The sequence below is a fragment of the Pipistrellus hanaki genome (assembly GCF_964339955.1).
Source record: "Pipistrellus hanaki genome assembly, chromosome: 17".
Taxonomy (NCBI): domain Eukaryota; kingdom Metazoa; phylum Chordata; class Mammalia; order Chiroptera; family Vespertilionidae; genus Pipistrellus; species Pipistrellus hanaki.
In genome coordinates, this window is record NC_140519.1 from 9,449,306 (window position 1) to 9,467,077 (window position 17,772).

The window sequence follows — 17,772 nt, forward strand, 5'->3', positions numbered from 1 at the left end:
CGCCTTGTATGCAGGTCTCAGAGCAATCCTGCATACAGGAGAGCAATCTAAGAAATTTCAATCTGCACATTTGACGAATATTTGTATAACTGAGCTGCACAGACACACACAGTCAAACATACTCTTTGTGGGGAAGAGGGGGGGGGAGGGAGAGGGAGAGAGGGGCAGAGAGAGAGAGAGAGAGAGAGAGAGAGAGAGAGGGAGGGAGAGAGAGAGAATGGTGCGGGTGGTGGAAGCAGCAGTTTTTCGGTGGCCCCAGCCCCCTGCATGCCTCCCTTACTACCTAGGTCTTGCGTGAAGTGCAACTGTGTGATTTAAAGATAAGTGGGATTTTTTTTTTTCTTTTTTAATAACATGACTCCTCCAGGCAAGCCAGTTACTTCATCTGCTGCTCAATGGAAAATAAGTCACAACACTTGAGACACAAGGCACCGTGCGGGGCTGAGAGGCGCTGGGCCTCCTGAAAGGCCTGCAGAGGGACCTTATGAACAACTCCTGCCTCACACACGTCAAACACCCAGCTTCCTGCATGAACCATAACCACATCAACTTCGCATATATTATCTCAATTTTCCTGTGATCATGCTCAAGCATTTCTCTAAGATATAATCTATGGTTATTTTTAGGCCCAGCAGTTTTTTGGGTTTTTTTTTTTTTTTTTTTTTTAATATAATCTTATTCCCCATTATGACCTGTGATCTTTACTCCAGAGTCTGGCTTTGGTGCCAATCTTATATGGGCCCCTAAAAGAGCACCCAATAATAAACCACAGCCTGTAGGGTAACTGATGATGGCTTGTTATTGCTGTTAATTGTTTTTTTATTTATGGCCCTCCACTAGAGGAGGCGGGAACCCACATCTACCAATGACTGACACAGTGGCTCAATACCTAGCCAATGAGAAATCAGCACCATGCAAATTTAGATACCAAAGCACAAGGCGATCCTTTGGTCAGAAAAAGGCCTTTGTACTAGGTGTGTGTTTCTATACTCCTAAATGAGGCGAACACCCCCCTTCTAACTTCCCTGTACTCTGAATCTGTTTCTCTTTAACTCTACATCCCTTGCTGGGTGATCTCATTCACTCCCCCACAACAACCATATGCCAACAACGCCCAAGTTTTTATATCTCCCCCAGCTTCCCCCCAAGCTCCAGGTCTGATTTTCCAGCTGGCCTCAAGCTTCCCCCGCCTTCCATGAGCCACTCAAGTGAACGTTTCCAGAACCGAGCTTTCTCTTCATCTTTCCAATCTCCTGAGTGAGGGCACACTGACTGCTGCAATTAACGGGAGACTTTGGTGTCAGACAAGTCCATGTTCAGATTTTCTAGTTGTACATGGTCAGGCTTCTCTGAGCTTAGATTTCTACTTCTCTGAGAAGGCACAGCACTACTCCACAGAGTTGTCATGAAGATGAAATCACCTAATCTAGGAAATTCCTTAGCTCTAAGCCAGCATACAGTTCCAGTCTGCAGCCAACAGCACCTCTTAGTGCTCTCCACACAGTCCATTCGGTCTCCATGCATCCAGCCTCCTCCATTGGAACCTCAAAGCCATGTTTTACTTCTGATGGTCCCTCCGCTCCCTCTGAAATCAGAGTCCCCAAGTCTATCAATTAGGCTCCTCAGACTCCGAAACTTGGCTTTGTCTTCCCCTTCTCCACGGCTCCTGCTCTCATTCAGGCCCTCATTGCATCTAGAGGACTATCATCTTTTGCTAGTGGCTTCAGGTCTCAATACGTAAGCCCATACATCACAGTGACACCAAAGTCATCTGTCAATACCTACATCCATCATGTCACTCTGATGCCTGAAAACGTTCATGGGCTCCCACAGGTGACATCTCCATCCACATTTTTAAGAAATGCGGTGGGAACTATCACTTATGCCCATAACTTGTTAGAACCATTATATTTTTCACTTAATCATCACACCAATGCCAATGAAATAAATACAATGATTCTTGTCTTACAGATGAAGAAAATAAGGCTAATCGTTATCCTCTAACGGAAGCCAAATCATCTGTCCATTCACAATCGGGTTTGACTCCAGCCTGTACATCTGTCAGAGCAATGAATTCCCTTCTTGTCTACAGAAATAAACTCTAAAAGTCAAGGCACAAAAGGAAATTTCACATAATCAGAGCCAAACTGATAATCTCTTAGGAAGGTTGAGTGAGCACAGCCAACGTCCCTTTCAGTGCTGGAAAGAAGGCTGTTTGTTTGGCTGCACCAGCCGAAGGAGCTGCCCCGCATCCCCCGTCCTGTGAAACTGCAGTTCTCTTTCTGTCTTTGCTGAGCATGTACAGATGAATCTGTGTATAACGTTTGGAACAGGTAACAGAGCACTTGGAATGCACCATGTAAATTACTTGTCCTTCCCAAGCAGAGGGTGCAGAGACCCTTTGCCTTCTTAGCACCTAGCACTGTACTTTGCATGTAATGGGCAGCTAATTCATGTACTTATGGGGGAAATTAACAGCCCCTCTTCTTTATCTTACAGTTCAGCTCCTTCAATAGTCATCAGAAATGTCAAATTAGTTGAATGTGAATTAAGAGGACTGTCGGGTAGGTGCTCATTTGCTCCTTCAAAACCAATGATCTATGGTCAACGAGACTAGTTTGCCTCCCCGTCCTGCACGGCAGTGGGTGACGCACATTCAGGCAGACTTTGCAGGTATCCATCCAGTTGAGAGCAACATCTTGCAAAGTCAAGAGTCTGACAGTTCCCACAGGCTCCTCTGAGTCAAAGCTGAAGTGCAGGTTCACGGGTGGAGACAGCTGCTCTGAAAGCTGCCTCATTTTCTGGGCTAGTGTGGTCAGGAACAGGAAATTGAACCTGTGGTATTTTGGGCTCTGATTCTACCCTGCCCTTAAAAAAGCACTCAGCAACAGTGGGGTCTGTACGTGTGGAAAGAGTGAGCTCATCGCATGTGTCCGTTGGGCAAACAGAAGACGTTGGGAGCCCGAGGCTGGAGCTTCGCCACTGGGTCCCCCTGCTCAGTGTCCCGGGGAAAGCCCTGTGGTGCTGGTGCACAGACACTCCATCCCTGTGTCCAGAGTCCTTAGGCTGCACAGGCGCCACGTTCCTGCCGGCTCCTCAGCAGCGGGCCTGTAGAGTGGAATCCACAAGTCCTGCTACAACCAACCTAGTGGCCAGCACATTCCTACACTCACTACATTCTGGAACAACATCCTGAGAGTCCCAGACCCGGACCTGCCTACTGCCCCAGGCCAGCTCCCTAATCCTCTGGTCTGTTTCCGCTCTGGGGACAATGTCATTTGCCTTGCATCATTGTTCTAATCTGCTTTTTCTATCTGATCAAATCAAACAACAGGGGCGACACATTTAGCACAGTGCCTGCTACATCTATAAGCTCAATTATCAGCAGTATTTGCTAGAATTCCTCTCTCAATTCTTACCCCATATTGATCTCAAAGTATAAGTCAAAGTCTTTACAATAGCTTTGAGGCCCTTCCAGATCTGCCCCTCATCGCCTCTCTGATCTCACTTCCTGCTTTTCTTCCCCATCACCCACTCCATGTGGACTTCTCTGTCATTCCTGCCACATGCCAGGCTTATGGCAGGAATGACAGAGAAGTCCACAGGTTTACTCATACACCTAGTGCCCCACATGGTCTGATGTGCTGGGATAGTGCCTGGCTCAGGAGACATCCAACAAGTCTGTGCTGAATGAATGAACTAGCTTGTACTAATTGTAACTAATAATTGTAACTAATAATAACTTTAGAGACTGGACTCTGGACTAAATATACATAATTGCAGAGGTCTTGATAGTTTGTGTCTGCTTCTGAGAGAACCAGGACTCTGGCTTCTCCCCCTAACAAGAAACTATTCCAAGTGCTTCCATAAATTAGTTCATTTAATCCTCACCCCACCCTTCACCATGTGGTGAGGTATTATTATCAGCGCTTATTTTAGGGAAAACCGAGCTCTGAGAGGTTAAGTAATTGCTGAAGGTCACAAAGGTAGTGAGCCATAGACTGATGTCATGTGCCATTGACCCTACTACCTTAGGCGAATGACTGTTTTGAATGCTATTTACTGTCTGACTCTCCCTGATTTTGCAGTCCTTTCTGAAGCCAGCAATACAGGCAGGATTTTACTCAGCGCCTCCTCCGCCGGCCCCTGCTGCTGGGGTTCCGGCAGGTCCCCCGGCCCATCCTGCTCCAGTTATGATGCAGCAGCTCAGACCAAGTGGTAAGGCAGACAGTTCACTTCAGGGACAGAAAGGCACAAATGTTTTGCTTTGTTTTTCTTACAGCTTATTCTTCACAAAACCAGCCGATCACTGACACACAGAAATGACTTTTTCTCCAACAAATGATGACAGGATTTAAAGTCAATGGGTCGTACTGTTTGGAGCTGCTGCTGCTGGTTAGGCAGGATGCTACAGAGCTGTTTGGGGAAACTGAGGTCAGCTACAATGTCCTCCCGTCACTCCTTCCCCCGTTAGTGCCCATCCATCCTTCAGCACCCTGTCCCCGCTGAAGCTGCTCAGACCAGCCCTGTCCTCGGCCTCCTGCCTCCCCCTCCAGGCTAGGCCTCTGACCTCCACCATGACGCCTGCTGAACTGCAGGGACACTACCTGTCCTACACGGGGCGAGGGGCCAGGCCACATGCTTGTACCCTCTGTGCTCAGGAACAGAGGAGCTCCGAACTGACCGTGGAACGGACTGGACCGCCCTCCTGCGATACCACGACCTCGGAGATCTCCCAATCTGCCTTGTCACCTTTGACCCGGCTCAGACTGAGATCTAAATGGCACAGCACTTGAAGGGACCCAGTTCTAGTTCAAGAAAGCCACCATTATGTGGAACAGTCTTCAAACCCAATGCTCTCGCCATCTGCTAAAAGTTCTCCCCTGGTCTTGATGAATTCAATACCCTCAACTCTCATTACACAAATGTATTCAAGGAGTCTTTACATTTTCCTAAGGGGTCTTTCCCCTCTGCAAAAGACAGCACAACAATAAATTGTCATTACCTCTCGATTCAGCCAACACATTGGCTGTATCGACGAGAATATTTATAAGCTCTTGCGTTCTACTGCACACAGATTTAAAAAAATACAAAATGTTTGTAGGGGATGCTAACAATATTTTCAAGGGCTTACTTTCAGACTATTTATTGGGTCACTGCAAAGGAGCTAGCAAACCAGGGGAAAGAGTGACGCATTCCTTCTTACCAGCTTCAGACGGGGCTTTGAGTCTGCGTGCAGATGGATATTTCCAAAACCACTGGGCAGGGAAGCGCACTTTAAGCATCTGAGGAACAATCCCTAAGGGACTTTGAAGTGAGACTAACATCACCCAAACTTAGTCCTATCGATGCTGAAGCTATCGAGATTAATTAAAAAAAACACAACACATCCTGCTTATTCTGAAGCAATGTAGACATGAGTCTCAAACTGGTGACAACAAACCACATACCACAAAGTATTTAAATGAATCAGAAGTTCCAGAGCAGGTGGCACCTAAATTAATACACACATACACACACACACACACACACAGCAAAACACAAAACCACCAAAAAAAGACAGAAACCCCCAGTCCCTCCAAAACTAAGCCCATGGATATGAAGAACCACTGGTCGTGTTCAATGGCATTCCATTTAGTTCTTATAACAACTGGCCCATTTCACAGAAGAGGAAGATAAAGGGAGGCAGTCTGAGGAACTCCGTCTCTCCTAACGCACCCACGGGATTGGAAGCGCTGGCTGACAGCATCACCGTGGGCTCGAGAGGAGGCTTTCTGAGGCCAGACTGCCCGATTCCAAATGCTGGCTCCGACACTTACTGGCCAGCTGATTTTGAGTAAGTTTCTTAATTCTATCTCAGTCTTCTCATCTGTAAAATGGAGCACACACTTCAGAGAGCTGCGGCCAGGGTGAATGCGTAAACTCTTCTGAAGTGCTTGCACACAGGCAGCACTCCTTCCACTCTGTCTGACTTCAGAGCCCATGCTTTTTCTTCCACGGCAAGGGCTAGTGTTATGAAGCATAGAGTCAACCTCCACAACAGTTCAGAACTGCTCTGCGGATTCTAAGTCAGTGCAAGTTAATGAAGATAGTCCATTCCAGTTCTCATTGTGTTGCATTCCACGCCGAAGTGCTAGTATTGAGAAGCAGGCATCAAAGGACACAGAATTTGGCTTGACACAGAAAATCATTCCCCTCCTTGAGAACTGCCTGACAATGGAATGAGCTGCTTATCCCAGGAGGTGCCTCCCTCAGCGGTGACTACTGAGTGAGCAGTACAGAGTGGGTCAGAATCACTACCCTCGGGGCAGGGAGCACTGGGTGAGACAAGCTCCAGGGTTTACCTGCGATTCCACACACCTCACACTGGAGAAGATATCAGCATAAAGGGCTGCTTTTTGCCAGGTTCTTTATTACATCACACTCACTTACCTTGACTGAAAAGCATGAATGGTATGAAATAAAGGCTGTTAAAATGGGCGTGCCTGTGTGTGAGTGAATGTGAGATGCTAATTAATTCCTTGATTTTTAGGCTCCCTTATAGTAAGTGGCCCAGTGAAATGATTATAGTAATTTAATCAAAGTTAATAGTAATTTAATTGACTACGAATAACTAGGTTTACAGGCAGAGCGCAAATACTGCTTTAATTTCTAAATATACACTACCTTTTCTATGCAAAACAGTAATCAGAGGTCCTTGGTTTTCAGAGGGAAAACTGGTATAAGCAATGTTTTTTAGACTTCCTAAGAGGAAAGAAGTAAAATCGCTGATCCGTTTTCATTTTAGGAAAGATACATCTTGGCCATTTCCCAATAGGAACGACCAGCCTTGGTGGGCTCCTCTCTAGCAGTCTTCACCTCATGCTTATGTGCGACAACATGAGGGAGGGGAAGGCAATCTTAAAAGCTTTCACAGAAACAACTATGACCCCCTCTCCCCCCAAACCAACCAACAAACAAACAAACTCTACTACTGCAAAAGTCACCAATATTTGAGGTATGCTCTCTCTCATTCACTCACTCATTTTCTCTCTCACACCCCTCCATTTCTAGTATGTGCAGTGGCACCGGGAAGGGAGGGCCACAGTGTTCAGTAAATATGCCACGTGCACAGAGGAAGTTGATTGTTGAGATGCTCAGGGCACAAGCTCCGAATAAGGCAAGCATGAAATGTCATTAAAGCTCACGTTGTAAATGGGATAATCCCTAGTGGTACCCAGTTCAGAGGGCCCTGAAAAGAAGACACAGGTCACCAATGCACAGCATTACTACACCGCTCAGCACACGTCCATGCTTGATGAGCACTAGTTATACTGTTACTTTTATAACTACTCAAGGGTCAATCACTTTCAAAAATAAGAATCTAAACTATAATTCCTACTAATACTTCAATAAACAGCATTTACTAGTAGTTCTTCTTGGGTAGTTCTAAAGGCACACGGGTCCGGTCACACAGTAATTCAGGGTCTGCATTAGAGGCGACAATTACCATTGGGCGACAATATGCTTAAGTTTTAGCCCAAATAATATTTTAGTTAATAGAAGGCTCAAAATAGAATTTACTAAAGCTAACCAACCAACCAAACATAGCCAGCTCCTTAAATATATATATAGTTAATGATTTCCTTTACTTGGGGAGGCAAAATTCAAGCTCTGCCCATAAAACTAGCTGATATCCCCTACCCCCCCCCACGGAACTAAGCCACATTAATGTATATTAAAAGTCAAGGAGTAACTAAGGCGGAACATATGTGATACACGGGGAAGGGATTAATTACCCACTCTTAGGCCTTCTCCTTCCCTCCTCGGTCCGCCAGCCTGCTCAGAGCTGAGCTAACTGCAGGCAGGTGTGCTGAGCCCAATGAGGACAACCTAGATCTGGGAGGTCTTCTCTCTGTGGGTCGGGGAGGATGATCAGTTTTCCCTTAGGGTTTCTTTTAGAGGAAACTTTCTGAGAAAAACTGAGACCTTCTCTGAAGAAAGCATCCTCTGAATTCTGACCAACTTTTAATTTGGTTTTGGTTTCTCCCCAAATGGGTTTTGTGGAGGCTCCTTTTACGTATCTGCTATCTGGTGAAATCAAGATGGTGAAACCCTGACACCTTCTGGCCCCCATCCTTTTCTTTCTTTGACAGACACACAAAGAAAACCGCATCAGGAGCTCCCACAGAGGGGAGAGATGGGAGGTATAAGGGATATGAATTCAAGTCTAGAGATACAAGCACAGGGCTGACAATCACTGTGCTTCTACAGGAACCAAGGGATATGGAGGCATACCAAAGCCATGAGAAGGCGCTTTCCCGTCTTCTGCAGCCAAACCCGATGTCATCACAGCCACACGGCATTCAAGAAAGCCCAACCTATTTTAGGCAGTTTCAGGTGACAGGTTATTGGCCCACAATGAGACAGCCTGATGGGTACGGAGGAGAAAAAGTTCACTGTGCCATGAACCACTGCTAATCTTGACTGATAAACCAGCAGAGACATGCATCTCCACTCTCCGGGGCTTACTGGATGACATCACACCGCGGGTTTAATCAAAGTGCTGTCTGGATTATCCAGTAAATGTCACATAATCACACTTGAGTACCTTAGATAAAGGCCTCAGAATGATTTCACAGGGCAAAACAAATCTCCCAGATGAGTGCACGACATGAACTCCTTTACCCTTGTGATCTTTTGGGTATAACTCTAACCCCACACATGATATTTGTCTTGAACAGAACTATGATTTTGTTTTAGAAAATAATCCTGTAATACAAGAGTTTCCATTAGACACATAAGAAAGTATCAGATTGAAGCTTTTGACATAGGTTGGTAAAATAAATATCACAATATCAATCCATCACGGGAAATGCATATCAAAACAATGAGATAACACTTCACACCAACTAGGATGCTACAATCAAAGAGACAGATAACAACAAGTGTCGGCGAGGACGAGGAGAGATTGGAACCCTCACACACTGCTGCTGGGAATGTAAAATGGCGCAGTCGCTTTGGAAAACAGCCTGGTAGTTCCTAAAAAGGATAAACATAGAGTTACCATATGACCAGCAATTGCACTCCCAGACATATACCACGAGAAATGAAAGTAAAAACATATGTCCACTTGTACACGAATGTTGATAGCAGCATTACTCTTAGCAGCCAAAAGACAGACAAACTCAAATGCCATCAACTGATGAATGGATAAATAACATGTGGTATAGCCACACAGTGGAATGTTACGTAGCACTAAAAAGAAAGCAGTTCTTTCACATGCTACAACACGGATGAACCTTAAAAGCATGATGCTAGGTGAGAGAAGCCAGTCACAAAAGGCCACAAATGCATATTTATAAGAAATGTTCAGAACAGGCAAATCTACAGACAGAAAATAGATTAGTGGTTGCCTAGAGCTGGGGGCTTGGAGGAAAATAGAAAGTGAATACTAATGGATACAGGGATTCTTTTCTAAAATGTTCTAAAATTGATTGTGGTGATAGTTACTCTGCGAATATAATAAAAATCATTGCAACGTGCAGGTTAAATGGGTCGATTGTGAATTATATCTAAAAATGCTGCTAAAAAAGGCATATTAGCACATCGGGCAGGAGGAAATATGACAGACGAGCTACAGCAGGAATCGCTTCTTTAAGGATTCCGACGGCATCCTCTCTCAACACTCTGGGAGTCACACCTGTCAGGTAAGAGGTCAGGACCTAGAGAATGGCTTTCAAAAATTTTAGCAAACTCACTAATGCTTACAGTCATTTGCTACTTCTGCTACTCAGTATCCTTGAGGATTAAGCTCCCCCCCCCCCCCCCATTTGTAGTCCTACATTAATCAGCATGGAACTTTCCACTTAGTAAATGCTCAGTTACTATTTCCTGAATTGAATTCCAATATATTTAAAAGAAAAATAATCAATTGGGGACCATACATAAAAGTCAAATGAAGAATATTTTGCCTTGTTTGAAGAAAGATAATCAGCACCACTACAGCTCTCTCTTTTTTAATCCTCACCCGACGAAATTTCCCATTGATTTTTGGAGAGAGTGGAAGAGAGAGAGAAAGACAAAGAGAAATATTGATGTGAGAGAAACACACCCTGCACACACCCTGACTGGGGCCTGGGCTGGGTAGGAGCCTGCAACCGAGGTACCTGTCCTTGACAGGGATCAAACCTGGGACCCTTCAGTCTGCAGGCTGACACTCTACCCATTGAGCCAAACGGGCTAGGGCACCGCTACTGCTCTTTACCACACGAAATCAGGGGCATCTGAAATGCAATTAAGTCCCTAAAATATTAATCAGTGCTGGTTATAACAGTAAGATTCATGCTATTCAACTGCCTGGTTTGTATCCCCCTTGATAAAATCTGAACCGTCCTGGACAGCAGTCACTTCCAAAGTGATTTATATTCAACAGCTCTGAGAGTGCGGGTGAGGCAACATTCCACTTCTTTGATATTTAATGTCGGGAAATCCCCAGGTGGTCTATTGTGGTTGCCGTTTTATTTTTCCTATATTACAGCTTTATGTTCAAGAGGATGAGCTTTGTAGCTAGTCCAGCCTGGCTTTTCTGCCATTTATTACTAGCTGTTTAAGGTTGGCACAAGTTACCTGACATCTCCATACTTCAGTTTCACCATTTGTGAAATCCGTGCCACGGGATTTCTGTGAAGACACAGAGCACCTAGAAGAGTGCCTGGAATATAGCAAGTTGCTCAACAGTGAAAGCGATTACTATAGTAGAATTCAAATTTGCAGAACCCCTGAAGCAGAACTGAGGCATAGCTATTGTTAACATAGAGAGGAACATACAGAACCGAATACAAACCAGGTCTACTGAGACGGATCAAAGTAAAACTATAGAATCAACTCTTCTCCAAGTTCCTGGTTGGGAAATTCTATTCTAGACTATGGGTGTTTTTGTTTGTTTTTTGTAAAAGACAAATTGGAACAATTTGAAATTTTCTCAACAAAATTCTTGATGATACAAAGGGAGGTTTTACACTATTTTCCTTTTCATAGATTCTCTATTATTGCTTGTAAGGCAGACATTGAGAATATTTACCAATATCGAAATTCTCCTCTTCCTCCTGGACCCCTAACTACTTTTTCAGCCTTCCCTGTAGGTAGGTGTGGTACATGTGGCTCAGTCCTGGCCAATAAAATGTGAGTGAAAGTGATGTGTATTTCCTTGTCTAGATCTGGCCCAACCTCACTCTTTCCCCATGGGACCCATTTGAATGGAGGGGATTCAGGAGGAGGGAGCCACAAGATGGAAGGAGCCTGGGTCCTTAAATAACTTTCTGGAGTAGACTGCCCCCAACCACACTGTAATTTATAAAGGGAAAAAGACACAGTAATAAGCCACTGGGGTTTTGGAGTTGTTTATATAGAAGCACCTGTTAGTTACTCTAATTAATACAGCTAGGTAGAGCTTTGCTAATTATTGTTTAGCGGATCAGGTTTGCTTCCAGAATAGTTCTTTCTCTGTTAGATACTGGCAACACGTATACTAATAAAACACATTTCACAGATCCCTTCTGCTTAGTCTCTTTTACCATCACCATGATCACTAGATACAATCTCTCAATCATACCCACAAAACATATCCAGGTGTATTATCTGATCCTGCCGGATTCCTCTTGAGAGGATGTCTTCTGCATTGTGTTATTTGTAATCTTAATACAGATCTCTTTGCAGAGCTGGCCAAGGGATACCTCTTACTGTGCACTTAATTAGTCACCATCTCAAAAAATTGTTTTATAATTACATCAAGCTCTGAGGAGCTGACCAATTTAAAACTCTCAGGCAAAAATTAAAAGCTATCAGCAAACACTGATTACATTTACTTATAATTTTCATATAGCTCTTTATAGCAATCTTTTAGTAAGTAGCCCTTGTATTTAATATAACCACAACTTTTTTTGTATTAAAGTTACAAATGCAGTAAAATGTAAATGGAATCCTTTATAATTACTGTCATCAACCTCTTGGGATAAATAAGCCAAGTTTGTACAGCTACCGTGGCTTTAACACCATCAACAACTTTCTGCAAGTTTCTATTCTTGCTTGGTAACACCTCCTTTTCCTTTTCCCTCTCTTTAATGGTCTCAGTGCTCACTACAATTATAGCTTGTTAGTTGCTATTTTATCGCCTGATTTCATTACTAGACTATAATTCCCATGAAGGCAAAGCTCATATCTGATTTTGTTCATCCAATAAATATTCCCTGAATGCCTCTTGTCAGGCCCTGCTCCAGGAACAAGAGAATTAAACATCATTAGGATATGGTACCTGGCCTCACGGTTCATACAGTTTGGTGGAGACAGGTAAAAAGCCTATAAATAATATATGTGGGGATGAGTGCTGCTACTATGTTGTATCATCACTTCATGCTTCTTTGGTTTTTGGTGGTAGAAGGGGTTGTCTATCTATCTCATGATAGCCCAGCCAATCTGAGAACTGCCTCTTTTGTATTCATATGGGTGACAAAGTACCCATATTTGTATCACGTGGCTCTGTCCCCTTGACCACAGTTGCTTGGATTGCAGTAGACTTTGACCTATACTGTATCAACCAACTTCTCCATTCTGAGAGGCTGGAATTGGAACTGAGAGATTCTAATTTGGTCTGAGCTCTGTAGTTGAGATGAAAGAGGATATGTACTTCTGAGAGTGCTATGTGGTAGCCATCTTCTACCAGGTGCCATGGATACTGAGAAAGCTGGCACAGAGAGGAAAGAAAGAAGCAAGGATGAAAAGGAGAGATGAGAGACTGTATGGAATGATGAAGACCTCAAGACCCCGCTTCTCATTCTGGTTCTTGTCCCTTTCCCCATGAGATATTGATAGCTATTAATTTTTGATAGCTATTAATTTTTGTAGCTAAATCTATCTTGTGTTACTATATTCTGCTTTCAGCCATGTCTTAACTGAAAGATTTCTACTTAATCTCATTCACCTTAATATAAGACATACTAGAGGCCCAATGCATGAGATTCGTGCATACGTAGGGTCCCTAGGCCTGACCGTAGATCATGGCTGATCTGTGGGGTGACCGGTGGAGAGATGAGGGGTGTTCCACTGGCACTGGCCTTGGCTAGCCTAGCACCACCAACTCTCTGGCCGGCTCCAACCCCTGCTGGTTGCCTCCCTCTTTGGGGCAATTAACAGGGCGATTGGGGAGCCCCAAATGGCACCTGCTTTGGCTGGCCTGGGGCCTGTGGGATGGGGGCAGCTCCTGCGTTGAGCATATGCCCCCTGGTGGTCAGTGTGCATCAAAGCGACTGGTCATTCCACCGGTTGTTTCGTTTTTTTGATTGATTTGCATATTAGGCTTTTATTATATAGGATAACTTTTGTATGTTATAAACCAGGGCTGGGGAGTCTTTTATTCTGCCAAGGACCATTTGGAGATTTATAACATCATTCAATTAATATAATTCACCTAACATAAATTTATGCTGCTATGAAGAAAGCTCCTAGATTTATTGAATTTCCAGTCCCGCCTGCAGTTGCCTTGGCAAGGTCAGGCCAAACGATTCCTCGGGCCTTATATGGCCCACAGCCGGACGCTCCCCACCCCTGTGATGCCTCAGTTGGATGTTAACACTTAGGAATTCTAACGATCTTCTCAGGTGCTCTTGGAGAGGTTTCCCACTGTCCTCACTGGTGATTTTATAATGCAGACCCATTTCCACTCAAGGGCGGAACATCAAAGCCCAACGTTCTTTAAACTCCTGTGAAAAACACTATCACATGTGTCCACCAGCTTTTGCGGCCAGTTAACATTCAGGGGAGAAAATAATTCTTCTTATAAACATCAATGGTGTATTTGTACTCATAAACAAAAAGGCTTTGATGAAAAATGCTTTGATTTCGGCTCGGTAGCTGATCAACGAGACTGATTAACAACTGTTAACTGGAGACATCAGAATTGGAACACATCTAAAACAAATGGTTTTAGGGCCCTATCAAGAAAGAAACTTAAGCTTTATATTTGGAGGGAGAGGTAGGGGAGATAATACACTAGAGATTTCAATATCAACACACCCACAAACATTTGCTTCTTTAAAAGTGCATTCTTTCATTACTCAGGCACTGTGAACGTAAGGGGAGCTCAGTTTACTGGGAAAGACAGGCAAGGAAAGAGGAGACCACAACGCCCTCTGAGAGGAGACATGCTGGAGATCCCAGCACGGATGAGAGGGATCCCCAGCCAGGCCTTTGCACAGAGTCCAAGAGAATAAGGGGAGTTAGGCAGCATCAGAGCAGAGGCCGGGCAGGACTGATAAGAGACAGGAGCACAAGATGCTCAAGTACAAGGTGAAGACGTGAGGGTGAAGAGGGTCTGCATGTCAGCTGCCAGCCGTCCTCAAACAGCTGTGCACACAAGATGCTTCAGGTAACTGACTGTATTTTCCTCAAAAGCTACAGTTTCCAGTGCTTTTCATACGTTCTCATTACTCAAGTTTGATTCAGTTCAACCACTATTTATTGAGGATTTAGTAAGTTGCAGGTACTGTTGTAGCTCTGGGAGCACAAAGAGGAGTAAGACTGGGGACAGCACTTGTCCGGACAGCTGAGCCTCGCAGGGAAGACAGACACACCGTATCCAGAGCGTTGAGAAAACTACATGCATGAAGGTGAAGGGGCAGAAGAGCCTGAAATGAGTCCTGAATGAGCAGGAACACACTAGCCAGCTTAACAACTGGAACAAGTGAGAAAAGCATTTCAGATGCAGGAAGAACATAAACAACCATAACTGCCAGGTATGACACTGTAATAACTAGGCTTGTTGCCCAGTGTACTAGATTTATGGGGGGAGGGAGAATCAACTTCACAAGGTACATAAATGTCCTACCACTGTGCTGCATACAGGACACTAATCCTATCTAATAAAGAGCGAATATGTTAACTCACTCTCACACCGTTGCAAAGATGACGGTACCCACAGCCAATAAGGAGGGAATATGCTAATTGACCACCCCACCCTCAAAGATGGCAGTGCCCACAGCCAATAAGGAGGGTATATGCTAACTGACTGTCACACCCTAAATATGGCAACACCCACAGCCAATAAGGATGGAATATGCTAATTGACTGCCGTGCCCTCAAAGATAGCAGCACCCACAGCCACAAGATGGCAGTGCTCAGTCCCCTCACCCCCGCCAGGGTGGCAGGTGCATGGCAAGGCTGGGCCTGCTTTGCCTGCTTACTTCCAGAATCTCCCAATCCCCTCAGACCTCAGCCACCCAGGGCCAGCCCAAGGTGCAGGCAAGCCTCGGATGGCTAAGGTAACCAGGGCCGGCCAAGGCTTGCACTGCTGGCAGTGGCAGCATCAGAGGTGTGATAGGGGCTTTGCCTTCCCCTGATCACTGGGGCGCCTCCTGCCCCTAAAAGCTCCTGGACTGTGAGAGAGGGCAGGCCAGGCTGAGCGACCCCCTCCCTCTTCAGTGCATGAATTTTCATGCACTGGGCCCCTAGTGTAATAATGAATGTCAACTGTCATTGAAAAATAAAAAACAATTAAAAAAAAAAAAAAGGCATTTCCGGGAGAAAAGACCAGGGTTCGGGGAGAGAACGAACCTGAGAAATAGCCAGGAGGCAAAATAACTGCAATGTGATGATTGGGAGGGAGCAAGGAGGTTGGCCTATTATGACTGCAGGGTTTTGTTTTGAGTGGGTGAGCCACTGATTGCGGCAGGGACAGCAGGAGGAGCAGCTGATTCTGGAGAAAAAAATCACCCTGAAGCTGCAATGCCGCCACATCCAAGCAAAAAGAGGAGGATTAAGAACAAGATTACAGCCAGGGCTCTCGCTCAGCAGCATAAAGTGGGGATGGGAGCGGAAGCCGTGGTAACCATCGAAATGACACAGTATCAAGGAGGGCAGCTGGCCATAAGCAAAATCCTACAAAACAGTACTTTAGGTGTGGGCAGAGGATCAAGAAGAAGCTCACAGAGATGAAAGAGGGAGCAATGAGTTTCTAGGAGAATGTAGTAGGCAAACATTTTAAGTGAAGCAAAGAGACCAATAAGATAAGGACTGAAAAACTGCAAACTGCAGGTTGCTGGAGACACTGTCTGGAGAGGCGTCTTGGAGTGTCTGAGAGAGGTGAGGCTGCCTGGGAAGGAGAGGATGAAGAGAGGAAGCGGTCCCTGGGCATCAGACCACTCTTTTAAGAGGGCTGCTCGGGAAGGGGAAGTGAGAGAAGGGACATCTGCTAGATGCAGGACAATCTCAATCTCTCCCTCATCTGGCAATCATTTGGAAGGGAAAGACAGAAAGATGAGTGGGTTTCTAGGCTGAGAAGAAAGCCACAGAGGGAGACTAGTGATATAGTGAAGACATAACTGAAGAAAAGTTCCCGGAGGAGAAAGCTGCCCTAACCAGGCACTTTGTTTTACTCATTCTAGCTTTGAATTGTCAAGCAATATGTGCAAAGCAGGAGGAGCAGTCACGGAACAGTGACACGGGGCTTGGAGCAACACCAGAGAGCGTGAGGCAAATTCTGGATCTCATTATCTGAAGGTTTCTTTCATGTTTGATAAAACCCTACAAAGGAGGCGCACAGGTAGTGAGATGAGAAAAGCCCACCCCTCACCAGCATTCCCGGCAGTTCTGGGATAGGCAGGGGATGAGAGCCACGATACAAACATGACTTTCTTAGGCTACAAGGAGTCAGCGCTGAGTCTGAGTCTCAGCTTTGCTTTAAATTAACTGCTGGCTTTAGACAATTGCTTTGACCTTAGCTTCAATTTCTTCCTCTACAAAATGGAGGGGCCCTGGCTTATTTGGCTCAGTGGATAGAGCGTTGGCCTCGGACTGAAGGCTCCCAGGTTTGATTCCGGTCAAGTGCATGTATCTTGGTTGAGGGCACATCCCCAGTAGGGAGTGTGCAGGCGGCAGCTGATTGATGTTTCTTTCTCATCAATGTTTCTATCTCTATCCCTCTCCCTTCCTCTCTGTAAAAAATAAGATAAAATAAAATAAAATAAAATAAAATAAAATAAAATAAAATAAAATAAAATAAAATAAAATGACTCCAGTGTATATCCTAATGGTTAGGGACTCAAGTTTTAGTCAAGACAAATCCGAGTTTGAATCCTGACTCAGACACTTATTAGCCACCACTTCCTGAAGAACCCAACGCCACGAAGCTTCAGTTTTCCCATGTGTAAACTGGGATAACAGCATCTACCCTTGCAATGCTGTCACGTTTGAACACAACACTGTATGTGTCTATGTGAGTCCATGTGTGTGTGGAACTCCTGGCACGCTGTACGTGCTCAACAAAGGCCCCCGCTGCAGGCGGTACGGCACCTCGAATCACTTTTCCATGTGGCTGTTCCTTATTGACACTCACTCAAAGCTTCGCAGGTGCGTTGTTATCTAAACACACATGCTTAAAGTGTAAGAGCTATTATGTCACTCAGACTTTAAAACTCTACAAGAGTAAAAACTATGTCTACCTATCTTTCTCTGGATCCTCAGGGTATAAAGTACCCGGCACAGACTGGGTATTTAGAAAGTATTCGCTGAAGGAAGTGAGAACAGTGGGAAAAAGGGGTGGATGTTGAGAGATGCCAATTCAGACAATACGAAATTCAAGACAGAAGGATGGCAAAAGGCACCCCTGGGCCACTGAGTGTGGTGATGGCTGCTTGCAAACGGCCTCTTTCTTGTGCTGAGGTTACTTGTTTTTACTCCTCTACACTGACACAATCTTTTTCTCCATCTGGCAAAAGGGAACGGACCAGCTACTGGTATAGT

The 17,772-nt window shown here is 44.9% G+C and overlaps 1 protein-coding gene across 5 annotated transcripts in view; it reads right to left on the reverse strand.

Moving 5' to 3' along the window:
* Window positions 1–17,772, reverse strand: part of NSMCE2 (NSE2 (MMS21) homolog, SMC5-SMC6 complex SUMO ligase) — a 213,555-nt gene that overhangs the window by 48,582 nt on the left and 147,201 nt on the right. For 2 of the 5 annotated variants that reach the window (XM_084864877.1, XM_084864875.1), the window contains one exon: window positions 644–9,021. The exons of 2 other annotated variants lie outside the window; for them this stretch is intronic. In XM_084864877.1, coding sequence (XP_084721003.1) covers window positions 9,020–9,021 — 2 coding nt within the window. In that variant the 3' untranslated portion in view covers window positions 644–9,019. Of the gene's footprint in view, window positions 1–643; window positions 9,022–17,772 lie in introns of those variants that run through there. One more of the 5 variants, XR_014793226.1, reaches the window with a different exon arrangement.